Here is a 16,534-nt window from a genome sequence, read left to right as displayed (position 1 = left end):
ATGGCTGACAGAGAAAAAAATCAACCTTCTGACACATTGCACACCGTTTCAACTCGGATCAGCTTTGCAGCTGCTCTGCAGCAACATCATATGCCCTTGAAACCATGTAAACTTTCTTTCCCTTTCTTGCAAATTGTCCACATGCATCCAAGTGCTCTCAAACATTCCCAAACCAACATGACACGTTTTCAGTCCCAAGGCCCTGCTCACCAAGGTTGTACCACACATCCATTTCCCCGCTCAGAGTGCGAACTTCAATGATTGTTTGCCCCAGGAAATCATCTGACTCGCGTTTCAGCCTCTGCTTGACACGAGACTTGATGTCATCATCTTCATCCCACACTCGCACCTTGATCCGGTCAGAGGAATTATGGCACTCACTGCAAACAAGAGAAAATGTAATTTAAAGAGTGCACAATGCAGCCAGCATTTATTTGCTATGTGCTCTGTACTCCTCTTGACCCACTCCTCCAGCATCAGAGAGATGTATTAGCAAAGTGTAAACAATGCACATTTATTCAAAAATGGAGTGTCTGAAATGAACCACACAACAACTTGTTGGTGCTCTCTAAATGCTCCTGTGACATGGCAGATACTGCATTCCAAATGCATGCTGAATGAATCACCCTGCCCTGACCTCAGCTACCAATTTCTGACTTCCCAGGTGGCTGTGGCTCTGCTGCTTGTTCTCACTCTTGGCAGCAGGTCACAGAACTTGGGAATTCTTGTTAGAGCTGTCAGTTCTGCTGTAAAGCCCACAGAAACCTGGGGATAGCCAGGCTGGTTAATGCTAGCATACACCCCCACCAAAAATGACAATCAGCATCTAACTGGTTTCAACAGCTCTCTCCATCAATGACCTCCTGTACAGCCCTCCTGTAAGGGCTACCTGTCTTTAAGCAGCTCTAGGTTGGCACAGCACAGACCTGTGACAAACAAACTTTGTGCTGGTTTCTAACAAAGGATAAATAGCTCAGGTGGAGGTAAATCTCTTACTTGAAGACAGTCACAAAGTTGTAGTGTATTAATGCATAACACATTACAATCAGATTATACACCACATTGCCTGAGGGGAACGGGTGTGATACAGTAGTTACAGCATTGGTATTTAATTACTGTAATTGATTCTGCCTATTATTCACAGCTTAGATACTTTGTGCTCTGGGCAGATCAATAAGGACACTTCCATTAAAAGAAGCAGTTTACTGTTTGATGAATCAGCACCCTCCAGTTTAATGCACAGACAGGATTTACAGAATCTCCCTCTTTTTCAGGTGTTTCAGATACCTTTTGTAGATCCAAACAGGCTTTTGGATGTCAGAAGTGGGTAGAACTGTATTATAACAGCTCTGCTCATTTACAGAGCATGCAATAAAGCAATTTGAATGCTCATATGAGACCATGACAAGGGTGATTACTCACCATAACCACTACAAATGTCTACCCTCAAGCAAATAAAACCTATGAAAACAGGCAACGGCTGCTGAAGGCCTGTTTTCCAGCCTTTTTAACATTAACATGCTGCATCTGTTGCTAAGCAACAGGGAGAAAGAAGAAATGGGTCAGAAGAGCTCTGCTAAGCCTGGTCAATAGGATGTGGCAGTGGCTGGTTATGAGCATGCTCTCTGCCAAGAAACCATTTGGGCTTTTATTGCCACCATTGTGATTCAGGACAACATTTAACAGACATCCATGCAACTCCTACTGATTTTTCCAGTAGAGAGGAATAACTGGGAATTATATAGACCAGGTTAGAGGCAATTCCATGCCGCTCAAATCACAGGCAGAACACATGGCTGCTCCCTGTCTTTGCTGGGCAATCAATCTGTATTTAGAGTTCAGAATAAAAGAGGTTCAATGTTTATCTCCCATCTTCACTCTCCTCTCCCTCCTCCTTTATTTCAATAATGTTTTCCCAACGAAACCATTCAAACAAGTGTTCACAAGCAGGAAATGGCTGGAATTGCTGCCTTTTGTAGCTCTCAAATTTATCTGAGTGCTTTGCCATGTCTGCCAGCAATACAGCCTAAGCATGTAAAAGGAATCCTCTGTTCCTGACACGGTGCACTGCTGTACAGCCTGGCAGTATTGCAGAGGTTCAGTGTCCAGAAATGCACAGGTGCCACAAAACACAACTGGCACACAGGGCCATTTACCAAGCATCAGTAAGTTAACTCCTGACTTCTTCAGACATCACCCTCTGGCTGACAGCTCCTTGCTAGGACCACTTAGGTCTCCTTTCTTTGCTTCCAATGGTCTTTCCTTAAGGAAAACATTCACTGTTCAAATCTAAATCTTACTTAAGCAGTCCCACACACATCATCCCCCACTCCTGAGGTGGCTGGTTATCATCCTTCACTCAAAGATAGCAGCATCATCTCACTCACTGCAACATCCTACAAGGAAGCCTTCTGATAACATTTACTTAGCTACTAAAGCTTCTATTTTACCACACCTTTCTTTGTTGTTTTCAAGAGACTGCTCAACTTGCTTTCTTTGTGCTGGTCCCATGCCAGTGAGTGAGCTTTATCACTTGCCCACTGCAGCTGAAAGCCTTGAGCTGGTGGATTATCATAAAATATCTAAGTCTGTAGAACCCCAGTTCTTGATTTGGTGAAGCAACACAGTTGTGTCAAAACCAGTTCACTTCTCAGTGATCACCCCAAAACAGAATCATGAACACTAGAAGACTTGGACTTGCTGATGGTAAGAATTTTGTAGTTAAGAGAAACAGCTTCCAATTTGTGACAGTGACACGACTCCATAAGTTTCTGGCTAACAAGTTCTGCTGCTAAAAACTCTCTCCCTCATTAATATAGGAGTTGGCACATTTCTCAAGATTCCTGCCCCACATCTTGCTATGTTTTTATGAAGCTTGATTTCACCGTGTGCACACATGTGTCTGTCCACCCTCCCACAGCTGAGCTCCAACAGCTTTTCCAAAGAGGATGCAGAGAAAAGAAACATTCTGTGACCCCACCAAAAGGAAGAAATTACCGAATTCTTTCAGATTCATTTCAGAGAGCAAGAGACTGAAAATCAGGTTTGCTATGTACATGGCACAGACACTTTATTTTTATCCATATTGTCTCAGTGTTTGGAGTGGTGCCATTTTTATAAAAGAACTTACTTTTACACTTCAAGCTACCAAATGAAGTAACATTTTCCAGAAACAGCATATAAGAGCTAAAAGAAAAACTAAGATCAGGGTTTTTTTCCATTAAGATTTTCTCCCTGAAGCCAGTCGTTGCTGCACTGGAAGCAGCTGAGTTTAGTTCTGCTGACTTGCTCACTATCCCACTCTCTAACTCCATTTATTTTGCCACATTCCCCTTTAGTCTTACACAGCACCAAAGCCCCAGCACCCACACACGTCCCCTACACTGTCAATATTTGGGTCTCTTCCCATGCCCAGCTGAGGGGAAGCACGAGAGCACACGAAGCTGTGGTTAATTCTGGTCTGCTCACACAGTGACATGCCCACACACACAGTAATTAGTATATTGGTGGCTAAACAGAAGAAGCAACTGTTGAATTTACACTATAGTTCCTCCCACAACGAAGTTAGCAATTTGTATCCTTCCAATGTAGCTCGAACTTCTAAAAAAATTTGGAGGAAGTGTTCTTAGTTCTGAGATCTCTGCCCATGTGTAAAGGCTGGGTCAGATGGGCTTGGATGATGTCAGGGATCTGGGACAGATCTCCTGTGCCTCATCTCCTTCAAAATGTGGAGAAAAAGGAAAAGAAGAAGTGTCCAAAAATGCACAGAGTACTACTTCTGAACCAATGATTCATTGTTTGAACCAAAACCTCCAACAACATTTGTGCTGAATTTGGTAATTTTACCCTGTAGAGCTAACAGGCTAATAAAGACAAAACACAACACGTAGATTTAAGGACAAGGAAAGTAAAGGACCAAAGGAAGCAACATTTTCCAGATTTTAAAGTAGGTCAGTCAAGCCCAGAATTGAATAGTTTTATTGCATTTTTGGGTTTTTTTGTATTGAACCAAAAATATTTATGGTTCAAAGGGTCTAGTGAATGTCTGTGTGTCCAATACTCTGTGAGCAGTTTCCTTTCTGCTGACACAGTTCTCAGGAAGGGCCTGTAAAGTTCCACAGTCCAGGGGACATTTCGTACAATGGTAGAGAAAGAAAAAGAAAGAAAGTGCAGAGCTTCTTGCAGAAATAATGGATGAGAGTACAGGAGGCAGGAAAACGCAAAGGAGATAACAGATCAGCAAGATTTTAGGACCTGTGATCATTTGAGGAGTATAGCTCTGCTTCCGAGGAGCAAAGCCTAAGAAAAAGAAGTGATTTTGTGGAAAATTAGAAAGGAAGGAGTAGCTGTAGCAACCAGTATGAGAAAGACCAATAAACATACACAGGGGGAGCAGAAAAACGTTGTTTGGGCAAATGGTGCAGCTGAAAAACCCAGAGGATTCGCGTGTGGTTCAAATGAAGTGTCAAAACATTGCAGGGTGCAATTGGCAGCTCAGCTGTGGCCAACTGCAGCAGGAATGGAAGGCAAAGAACTTCTCAGAAGAGGCTTATTTTTAAATTATGACAACACTCCTCTTTTAGGAAGAAAAAAGGACAGTGGAGAAAACACTGAAGGCAAAATCAGAGTGGAAACAGAATGAAAGAAAATCCTCAGTACTTTATAAGTTAAGCACTACAGCACAATAATATGCCCTGAGAGCCTGCTGTTGCTGTCTAAGAACAAAGAAATGAGTTTTCACTTCTTACTAGCATGAAGCTCTTTTCTTAGGAGAACAAGTGCAATCATTTGCTGTTACCCAATGTTAAAACACCAACTGACAAATTAATGGTGCAGCTGTTCTAACTACAAAGAGCAGATAAAGTGATTCTGCATTTTACATCACTAGCTACATTAACTCAGCTTTCCAACTGGTGCTTGCCACGAGGCATCAGGTCTGCATTCAGATTTAAGTCTCATGTTGGTAACTGAGCAGAGAAACAAGGGAGATTTTATCAGAGAGCCAGTTTCAGTATTGGCAGTACATGGGAGATTAAAGAAACCAAGACAAATTGGAGGGCCTCTGCCACAGAGTGAAGGGAGTCTGAGTAGGGAGAGTTACAATGGTTATAAACACAGTCATCTCAGAAGGGGAACTCTAAAACACTGCTCTGGAACAGCACATATAATCACAGAGATAATTGAATGATGTTGAGTTTGACAACACACTCAGCAGCTAAAAGGAAAACCGTGTAACCAAACAGACGCCTTTGGGTAAGTAGCCAGTGGTTAGTTGAGCACCATCCCAAAGGATTAACGGGTATGTGTATCAAAGGGTTCTGCACGTCCCAGTAAAATACTGGTTGTCTGCTAGCATGAGGCCCTGCATTCATTTTAACTTGGTTATTCTCCTGCAGTGAGAAAGAATAAACATGCCTCCTGCAACCTGTTCAGTGACAATGTAATCTGTTCCAGGGAGTGACTTCACACCCACCACTCAAAGCTTCAGACACAGCTGTACTCAGACCATACAACTTCAAGGGGATATTACTGTAAAATGAACACGTAATTTTGCACCTACGCCAGGAAGAACAGTAACATTTAGTGTTCACAGTCTTTAAAGACTATGGCATTCCCTGAATAAGCAGCCTCCAAACAACCCCAAAGCTCTACCTTTAAAACTGAAATTGCCCTGTGGTCAGGTTTATCCTCTTAAGCACTGTCTGCTATTGTAACCTATGCAAATGGATGCTCAGCTTCAGCCTTTACAGAAAAAAAATATTCCAGGAACCCTGTAATTTCCACTGAGTGTCTAAAACATGTCTAAATGGGGAATTGCTGTCTTGTTCTAATTGCACTGAATATGGCAAAAATAGCTTCCTTCTAATATTACTGGACTGCTTCATAAGGAAACTAGAGTTATGCAGCCTTGTTATGAAAGCTTCTACATTCCAACAGGTTTTGCAAAAAAACGACAGCTAGATGGAGAAGAGAAATCCACACCAGCTGCTGTCCCTGGAAAGCCTGAATCCAGCTGGCTCTCATGTACCAACCACAACAGACAACTCAGAATCCAGCTGCAGGTAGGACACATGCTGCCTTCTGTCCAGAGCTAAAGGCAAGGAAAGAGGGCTGAGGGCACAGGGGAGAAAAGTACATGTAAATGGAGGAGGACATCTGTAAGCCTGCTCATCACAACTAAAAGAAAGAAATTGGGATTTACTGCAGGAGGGAAGGGGATGTAAATCCAAGGGAAGCAGGGTTTCCTTAGTGCATGTTCACAGAACATTGTGCTGTAGCAGTGGCTGGAGTCCCCCATCAAGCTTCCTGCTGCCAAGCACCACCTATGCAGGGTCTGCATCAAGCCTGCCACACTTTGAACAGAGCAGAAAAATCAACACCTTGTGTTTTCAAAGGTCTTCAAACGCTGATGAAATACAAAAAAAGTCTCTCCATAACAACCTATTTCCTAAAGCTATAGATGTAAATATACAAAGGAAGAATTTTCAGAAAGAAACAGCCTGCAAATCGCTTGCTCAGGCAACATGAATACACTGCAAGAACTGGTGATTAATCTAAGCAGATGCCTACACTTACACAGGCTAGTAATGACCTAAAAAGCACTTATAATGGAAACCCAAAGCATTTTCAACCTTGCCTTTTCTAAAAGATGATTCTAAATCTGGACTTCACAATTGGGTCAAATCTACCACATTATTTTTTTCCTGAAAAATATATGGAAGATGAACAAAGCCATTTTTAGGGAGAGAAATTTACATACTTTTCTATCACTGTAAATAAGCACAAACCCCCCTATTTAAAATAGGCTACCAGAGACACAAAAATTTCCGAACTTATTTAAGCTGCTTTTAATAAACTTTACTGAGCTTGTAGAAAGAATTGTATCACTCATCTGTACAATGTGTGCCTTCATGCCATGGTTATAATACCAGTGTTATAGCTCTAATGACTGATGCACACAGATGTCTGGCTCTACATTCAGCCTCTGAAAACACACTGGAATTGTGATCATATGGAAGGCACTAGGCACCAACTGAACCTCATCTACAAACAAGTCCACTAAGCCAGCAATGCTGACACACACATTAGTACCTGACCTGACCTCTCTACTTAGACATCTTGCTCCTTTTGAATTGTTTAACCATTTTGAGCATCAAAGCTTTCATATGTCTACTGCAAGGCTTTCAGTAACTACCAGCACACCTTTCTCTCACTACAAGAAATTAACCTCATTCTAAGAATCAAAGACACCTCCCCATCCAACCCTTTAAAATTTGACAATCCCTTGATTGACCTGACAATCTCTTCTAAAAATGCCTGGTATGTAATGGGTATTTTGGGCCTGAATGTGTTGATTTAAATTTCCATTTGATTATGGGTTAGAAAATTTTAGAACTTAAAGAGCTGTAAGCTGCAAAAAGATCCATAAATGCAAAATAGAAACATGAGTGTGTAGAAAACCAGAGCTGCAAACGTTTCTAAATGACTCCTCATCCAGCAGAAGGTGAGCTTTGACATTGCCTAATGAAACAACACACTGATTGCAGTACTGCGTGCTTTCCAGACATCAGCGTGGACACTGTGCTCATTCCCTTCACCTCCTCGTGCTTTTCCAAGGAAAGGAAGGCAACCATCACAGGCAAGACAGAAAGTAACATCAACCCTAATGGCCAAGAGCATGTTATCTGCTGAATCACAGACATGGCGATTAAGTCCAAAGTGTCACTGTTAAAACGGTGACATTTATCACACTCTGCTATCTATCTTTAAACAGAGTATTTGCTGAAGCTCCTAAAATTAGAAGGGAGCACACTGCAAATACCATGGTAACTACTTGGCATGGTAAATCAAGGTCCTTAAGGCTCCCACACAGACTTGCTGCTATTGTGACTAGAGTTATCCAAATGGCACCTAAGCATTCTTACTACTTACCAAGCAGAAATGTTACCTTGGATTAAACTAAGAATAAAGCCAGGGGCTTACTCACTCAAAATAGCAGTAGGATTTTTCTGACGTTAATGAGTAGCTCAAAACAGCTTAAAAATAATTTTGTTTCTACTGTATATTGTAAGGAAAAAAGCTAGACTGATAGAAAACTGATTTTAAATCGCAAACAAATTGCACTTTGCAGATAGAGCCCCTCCCAAGCAGTTTAGGAAAGAACAGGGAGGAAAAGAAAGGAAGGAGAGAGATGGTACAATTGAAGACTTTACACATTAAAAGAAATAAAGATTGTTGATGTTGAATGAGATCATCTAGAATCTTCAGAAAACAGTTGTTGCATTTCATGTCTCCATTTTGGTTTATAACATCTTCAGTGACAGACTGAGGGTATTGATTACTTATTCAATAAAAGCAGGATGGAACAGTATATTTTGAGTGTAGCTGTTATCCTAAGAATTTTGCCTCCAGTCTTTGCATTCAATTCAGACCTCAATACATTGGTCATTTTGGAAGCTCTCTCTCACAACAATAACTCCTTTGAGTTACTGTTACATTGACGTTCCAAAACTGAAAGAGGCTTCTGGTGTTACAGACAATTGAAAACCAACTGCCTTTAAATTTAGTTGCCAAACAACAGTAGCAGATCCTAGAAATAGGTCACAGAAGTTTCCTTAGTCTTTTTCACAAATTTTACTCTCATATTATAAGAAATTTTTTTAGCCATGAAAAATAGCTGCTGATTTAAATATTTCCCTTTCTCTTTAGCATTCTCTAGAAACATCAGTATAGAAGTGTTCATAAAGCAGACAATTTGTATATACACAAGCAAGACAGATGGGATAAATAGGTGTGCACTACCTACATCGTTAAAGATGTCAACCCTTCACACACACACAATGCTGAGCAAAAATAGAACCACCCCAGATTCCCAGATGATGTGGGAATGCATACGGAGAGAGAAGACACAAATGTCAAAGCACAGATCATACAAATAGGTGACATGGAGCTGAGAGTCCTTGTCAGAGCACTTACAAGTAAAACTTCTCTTCCCATACAGGGTTCAGATTTCCAAAGATCGTTTTTGTCCTCTTCTTTGTTTTACCCACTTGAACAGTTACATACGGATCACTGGACCCCGTCTTGTCTTTGGCCTGCAGACCCTGAGCACACACCACTGAAAGGAAAAGGAAAAGGTTACCACCACCCTGCAACAAGACAATGTGTCCAAGCACCACGTGAAGAAACAGCTCATAATGGCAAGAGAAACAGGAATATCCCTCATGAGTACATTTCAGATGAGTCTCAGCTCTTGGTGCACTACAGCGCCTGCAATAGGGCTATCTGCACGTGCTACCTGTATGCGCACTCAGCAGAAAGACACAGAGGTCAGAGAAGCCCTTCCTCTCTGTCCTAATTTCACACCAACTCTCTTACTCGAGGCTCCCAAGTGAGACCAAGAGAACCCATGACTGTCCCACTCACCAGTGATTGTGATCTTTGCTGACCATTTTGAGGTACCATCAAGCACGCTCTGCTTCACTGTCTTCATCTGCTGAGCGTGTGTCATCTTGCTCTCACAAAACACATCTCTGATCAAGTCAAAGATCTCAGGTTTGTTCCGCTCCCGGATTTTCATGCGATCCTTCATGGCCATGATGAAATTCTGGGTCCGGTCTTCAGCTCCATGCTTTGAGCTCTTCTCTGCAGCTCCTGTGCACCAGAAAATACACAATGCTCATCAGGAACAAACACACGCAGAATCATGTCTCACTGAATCTGGACAGGGGGATCAAAGCTGCAAGTTACCCTTCACATGATGGCTCCTGATACTGACATTTACATTCCATCCCCCCTGTTCCAACATACACAGAGAACTTGGACCATTTGGAGGCAGAGGGGGTAGTTCCTCTATAATCTGGGATCAGATTGCCCTCTTAACAACAGGTTGACTTAATATCCTTATAGCTGAGGAACACCCAGGAATTAGGTTCTTAAATTAATAGCAGGCATCAGCATGGCCTCTTCTCTCATCATCTTGCTATGAATAAATAAATAAATCCTTGCTTAGGCAAGTGCTAAGAAGAGGACATAGGACCTCCACTACAAATAGCACCTATGGGCTTGTCTCAGTGGTGCACTTCAGCACCACAGAAGTTCAGATGGGCCTGAGCTGTTGGTATTTTCTACCCACGTGTATCACAAACCTCCCTGCTGAGCTCAGAATCACTGCAAACCTATGTCTCCTTCCGCCTGGAACCATCCTGTTTGCATCAGACAGCAAGCTGCAGAAACACAAAGTGCCTCTCTGGATGCCATTCTGTTTTGTCAGTTCATGTGGAGACAACTCAAATCACATAACAAATCCGTATAAGATAGCAAAGTCAATACTCCAAAACTTGGGCTATTGTAAGCATGCAGTGCTACCACAGTGTCCAGCAGCTGGAAACACAAGAGCCAGGCACATAGTCTATAAGTGCAGAGGCAGTCAACTTCATCTGACAAAAGAGAAGCCTCTTGTCACTTGCATACCTCTTAAAAAAATTCAAAGTTCATGTAATTGTAAGATAAGACTACTCCCACCACCAAATATTTCCTACTCAATTCTGACAGACATTTTTACTGTCAAAATTTAGAAATTGACTACTGTGTCAGATGTGAGACATGCATCAATAAAAGCAGCAATGTGAGCTAACAGGGCAGATAACTCAGGTGTGAAATGAAAAGCAGAAACTCAGGATTGCACACAGCCTCTATACACTGTCTGCAGCAATTTCAAATTATGATCTTAAGTCAGATTAAGTCAAACCAGTACAAAAGTCCTGTGAACACATTCAATCATAACCTTTCTGTTTAATGTAATATACTTTTGTTTGTTTTTCTTCTCCAGGATAGTTTAATTAAAGTAAGCTTAGTCCTAGAAAAATGTCCCCATTCAGGTATTCACCAAATATTAAATTACCTTAAAAATACGTATTAAAGCAGATGCAAGGTGTGTGCAAAGGGAGTCATCAATCACAAAGATACATGAAACTGTCTTCTTTCAGAAGTGGGCAAATACGGTATTTGAAGTACCCTCGCTATAAGGAACTGCAGTTTTGCATACAAAACTGTTTCAGCAAGTAGTGACTAAATACGAAAAATGTCCTATGAACACACACACACACACACACATAGAGGAGCCCAGCAGTACATAAACAAAGAGAATAAAAGCAGTTTGCAACAGACTGTAACCACTGAAGTGTCAGAAGTTCATTACAGACACTGTATACCAAGGCACGTTATTAAGGACCTGGGTGTGAAACAAGCTATAATTTTACATTACCTGAGTACTTTTTCATTTTTCTTGCTAGAGGCTTGATGTTCAGCATTTCATTTAGTACAATAAAAAGTACATGCCCCAGAGTTTCCTGTTGTTGGCTTAAGATGAAATGAAATCAAAAATACTGGAATTAATTACACAGTCCCCGCTGTTTCTACTCACCGGTGATGCACCTAACATTTATTAAAGGAATATGAAACTGAAATGATACCAGGGGCTATGCTTTGAACTTCAGATAAGAAGTGCTATTCAGCTTTAACAGAACTAGGTCTCCTGAGGATGGAGACAGACTCTATACTATAAATGCAGAACTACAGAAAATTACTGGGAAATTGGGAAAGGCCAAACTGAACAATTTGCCTTCCCCTAGCTGGAATTCTGAGATCTGTCATCATCCAAAGAAATCAACTCTGCCCTGACCTTTCTGACTTCAAGGAAATTAAGAACCAAATTAAAACTCTCCTTGATGCAAGCACTGCAGGAGCATCAAATGAAGCTTTAAAATGCAAATTCAGACAAATGGAGGAATTCTAATTAAAAACATGTTTAACATCCCCACAATCTCCAGAGACCCTGCACAGTGGATTTATCCCTCTGGAAGCCTAGCAGCAGTCCAGGGCATCCTGAGTTGCAGGATGTTCAAGCCATGACACACAGACACCTACAGCCCTCGACTCATCTCCTGCCTTGTCACTCCAGAGGAAGCCCTTCACCTCCATCCACGCTGCTTCCCCACTATGACCGGATAATTTGCCCAGGCAGCTCCATTATTCCTTCTCTGGAAAACATCTCTCTGCCTGAAGAGACCATACCTGAACTGCAGGGCAAAATCCTGAATCAGACAGACACCTTATTTAACAATACCGACTAACAAAGAACAGACAATGTCTGTTCTGCTGTCTCAACAACACACACTTTCTTAATTTTGACACCTGCGTCTTGGTACAAAACCAAGAGAGCTTCTACACCAACCACTGGGGGGCTAATTAACTATGATGTATGTGTTTTAAATGCAAAATATGTCACTATACTGAATGGCAGAGGGTGTTTTTCCTGCTCTCGGAGTGGGATTGTGTTTCTTTAAGCAACAAAGAGGTTTTTTGTCAGTGGATCAGCTTTTCAAATCCTGTGAATGGCAACAGAAAGGCATGGGAATACACAAGTAATGTGTACCGGTTCTGGGCTTTCCTTCTTCCTCTCTAGGACTGAATTATTAGTCAATTTATGACTGGAAGCAGAAAGCAAATATATCTATATTGGGAATTGTATTGATACAGCTATTAGTAAACTACCAGTGCTGTTATTCTATGCTTTAAGAAGAATTCATGAGAGCAACACTGTCAGGATAGAAGGCAGATGTTCAGTAGGCGGATAATGCTTAGAAATTACATATTCCAGAAACTTAAAATAGATATTCAAGTTTCAAATAAAGGTATCCTTCTTCCTTCTGTGCAAATATTGTCCTACACAGGACTCCGGGAGCAAACAACTGTTCATCACCATGGTGTCTAACCATCATTCAACTCAGAAGCCAAGATGATTAGCACATGACTTAATTGGTCTGACTAACCCCCTACTCACTGACTTGGTCTCAGAACTGCAGCCTCTGAACTCAGAGTACAACACACACAAGTTTCTCATCCAAAAAGCAACAATCACACCTGCCTCACAGTCCTGAGCCAAAAGGCATGGAACAAAAAAGCTAGCCCTGAACTATACCTCTGAAGGCCTCTTACCAGGCTCTTGCTCACATAAAGTCCTGCCCTTCCACCCTCTTGGCAATTACTTCTCTACATTTTTTCCTTGGTCTCCTACACATCCAGCCCCGGATTTACTCATTCTTTGATATCAGAATTGCTCATCCACTGTAATTCACATAGTACTACACCAATGCTCAAGGCAAGAGATAAAAGCTCAGTTTCCAAAAGCTTTGCATGCCATGGGGATGTTAAGAACATCTCTATATCCACTCTCAGTCAAGTAAGAAAAGAAAGGTACCCATTCAGAAGAGATTCCTGCTACTTCCAAGAACAGCAGACAGCTACAAAAACAGCACTGTCCCTTGAGCAGGTATTTATGAGCTTATGATAAAAAGGCAAGTGCCCTATCATCACAGTAATAACTCCTAAGTACCTACAACACTATGAACCAGGAGGCTGCAATACACATACTACAACTGATTCCAGGTTATTGCACCTTCAGACACCACCAATTAATGGAATAGCCCTGCTGAAGCAGTCTGCAAATGGGTTTTGATTCAAATTGCAACAAAGCATTGCTGAATTTTTCACCAGTGCAGTCCCACACTGATAATAAATTTGTTCAGTGTATCAGATAGTTAAGTTTCTTCAAAACACAAAGAAAAATACCCTCAGAAGAGACAACCAAACTTAATTCTAAAAGACTTGGAGAATTATTTTCCCCAGAAAGGTATGAAGGATGGAAAATGGATAAACAGCACACTCTAAATCTAAGGAATAAAATCCCAGGTGTCTACCCAAAATTTTAAGGCATAAACAATGGAAAAGTATTTGTGACCAGCCTGAACATTCATTTGACTCCAGTGCAACATGTTCTGGAAGACTAACACAGATTGAAGTGAATATATATCCTGAGGCATCAAGGTGTAATCAATAGAATTGTATTTGCTACCAGTCTGAAAATTCATTTTACTCCACTGTTACATTTTCTGGAAGCCCTAAATAGACATAAGTGAAGATATGTCCTGAGAATGTTTCGGGTTTTTTGCCGACAGCAACAATAAAGCTTCTGTTAGGAAAAAATCCCTCCTGAGTTCAATATACAAGAAAGTTCAGTCTTGAATTATGGGATCTCTAAATTGTTGTTTGTCACCCAGATACCCTGCTTCTCATTCCTCAAGCACAGACTATGTTCTTCAAACATACGTACAAAAAGAAATTTAACTTCTCCATTTTCTTCTGGCTTGTTGGGTTCCAATTAGAATAATTTTAGCATGAACACACTGAAGCAAAGAATACAGTTGCCTGAAATTGCCTTCTAATACATTTCTAGTATTGATAACAGTTGTTTACCCATTCCAGAGGGACATTAATCCCCTTCTCCAACTCCCACCACTCTCCTCCGTCTTTTCTATCTTTTCATTACACCATTATCATCTCCAGCTTCCTCTACATTTTACTCCAGCTAATGATACCTTCTACATTCACAGTGGCTAACTCTGCACATTGCTCACAGTCTCTCTTCCTTGATTCTGGACACCTTACAAGTAACTCAATAAGTAAAATTTTTTATTGTTTGGGTTTTACTTTTCTAGGCGCTTCACACATTTTAAGCTTGTTGTACTCTCCGTTGTTTCCTCTCTGCTTCTGTAACTCTGCATGATGAAGTATCCTGAGTTTACATTTTGAAAGAAAATATGAAAACATCTGCAATCCCCTGAATAAAGTAAGTTCATACTTAATGCTTTGCCATATATGAAAAGTAATTTTCAGTTGTTTCTTCTTTCTATGGAAAAACACACAGCCATCATCACATCCCACAGCCCACTGCATAAGATTATGTAATTACAACTGGAGATAAGAAAACCTTCCCCCATGGTTATTCTCTCAGTTCCAGAGACTCCCTGTTCTAAGGGAGTCTGAATCACTGAAGTTGTCTTCTACCTTTAATTTTCTCACAGCAAATTCAGCCCTTTTTCTCTTTTGTAAACAATAAGATTAAAAAGGTCATCTTTCTCCCTGTAGTTTATCTCCCTGTTCCCTAATATCGTGAAAGCATAAACAAGGACTAAACCAATTCGCAGAGCCACTGCTCCCAGCTATGAAACAGTATCTACTGCCCAGGAAGGCTTAAGACATGGACATTAGTAAACAGTAAGAGCAAGCCAGAGTGTAGCAGGCGACCTACACGCAGATGTCCTACACCTCTGCCTCAGGGTCCACAACATCTCTTTAGAAACATTCTCTTAGGACCTAGTAAAGCTTTTTTTTTTTTTCCAAATAGCACAATTCCTGCCCTCCTGTCCCAGACTGACAAACCTCTCGTTTGAAAGATTAATAATCCTTTATCATCCTTCTCAAGACATTCTCATATTTCTCCCATTACTATTGAACCCTCTCCAGTATTCATTCCCACCTGAAGCCTCCCTTCCTGAACATGAACAGCCACAACCCTCCTCTGCAGGAACCCACTCCTTCTTAGTCATTAGCTATTTCTTTAATACAGAGTTTCTTCTCTGTTGTTTTCAACTTCAGAACCACTGCTCTGTACCTGTTTCATCTCCACTGCTGGTGCAAACCTAATCCTCCTCACTTCTTCACAGATTTTTCTCTTTCTGAGATATCACAACTCCCTTGCAACATTACAGCATCATGGGTATGCATCTGAATCAAGCCTGGATGCTTTGCGCTTTTCACCCCAAATACTGAAAATTACCAGTGAGCAGATAGTTCTGGTGAACTCCAGAAATAAAAAGACTATTCTCAGGAACTGATCCTGTGCACTAATCAGACTGTGACAGAAAACTGAGCTATGACCAAATGAGCTGTGAGCTATGACATTCTCCTGGACCAAATGCAACACCACAGCTCTTTGCTTAGTTACAGAAAGGTCTCAACAAAGCCAAGGTGCCAATGATGCAACAGTTCAAATGCTATAAACTCACTTCCCAACCCTCAAAGACAAATGTAGAACTGTTAAGCAGCTGGGGGACAGAGGTGTTTGGCCAGAATCTCATGTGTCTTACAAATAAGCCATTGCAAATAGCCCTAGACCTAACTGTGACAAATTTAAGACTCTGCACACATCAAAAATACAAGTATAAACAATATTCATTTGGACTGTTAAGAAGAGTCGTAAGAAAAAATAAATTACCTATGATTCTTCGGTTTCCCTTCCTGAATCACTCAGCTTGGCTTTCCCAAACTACAGCCTAAGGCAGACACAAGACCCGACTTTTTATATTCCTAGAATTGCTGACAGGAATTTGTAATATGTCCCTTCATACTTCACAAACTTTTCTGATTCCTTAGACTTAGTCCATCAAGCTACAATGACAAGAAGAGTGAACAGAAAGAGCCACACCTTCCTACTCAAAACTTAACACACATGGAAGAAATTTCTATTCTATTTAGACTGAGATATTTTGCCCTCAAGTAGGAATATAAATTTGACACTGAATAAAAAAATGGTATTTCAAGCAAATAAAAACAACTGGACCAAGGTAGATGCCTAAATCAATAACTTTTTTCTCTTTTTTCCCCTTTAATCAAATTCCTTTTAAACTTCTCC

The 16,534-nt window shown here is 41.0% G+C and overlaps 1 protein-coding gene across 15 annotated transcripts in view; it reads right to left on the bottom strand.

Annotated features, from left to right (window-relative positions):
* The window catches only part of UNC13B (unc-13 homolog B), a 205,960-nt gene that overhangs the window by 60,434 nt on the left and 128,992 nt on the right, over nt 1-16,534 (bottom strand). For all 15 annotated transcript variants that reach the window (XM_033085072.1, XM_033085076.1, XM_033085073.1 and 12 more), the window contains 3 exons: nt 9,427-9,654; nt 8,977-9,118; nt 211-380 (listed from right to left, as the gene is read on the bottom strand). In XM_033085072.1, coding sequence (XP_032940963.1) covers nt 211-380; nt 8,977-9,118; nt 9,427-9,654 — 540 coding nt within the window. The remainder of the gene's footprint in view (nt 1-210; nt 381-8,976; nt 9,119-9,426; nt 9,655-16,534) is intronic.

The sequence above is a fragment of the Catharus ustulatus genome, chromosome Z (genome assembly GCF_009819885.2).
Source record: "Catharus ustulatus isolate bCatUst1 chromosome Z, bCatUst1.pri.v2, whole genome shotgun sequence".
Classification (NCBI taxonomy): domain Eukaryota; kingdom Metazoa; phylum Chordata; class Aves; order Passeriformes; family Turdidae; genus Catharus; species Catharus ustulatus.
The sequence above is the reverse complement of the archived record's forward strand: the minus strand, read 5'-3'. Positions and strand labels throughout refer to the sequence as shown.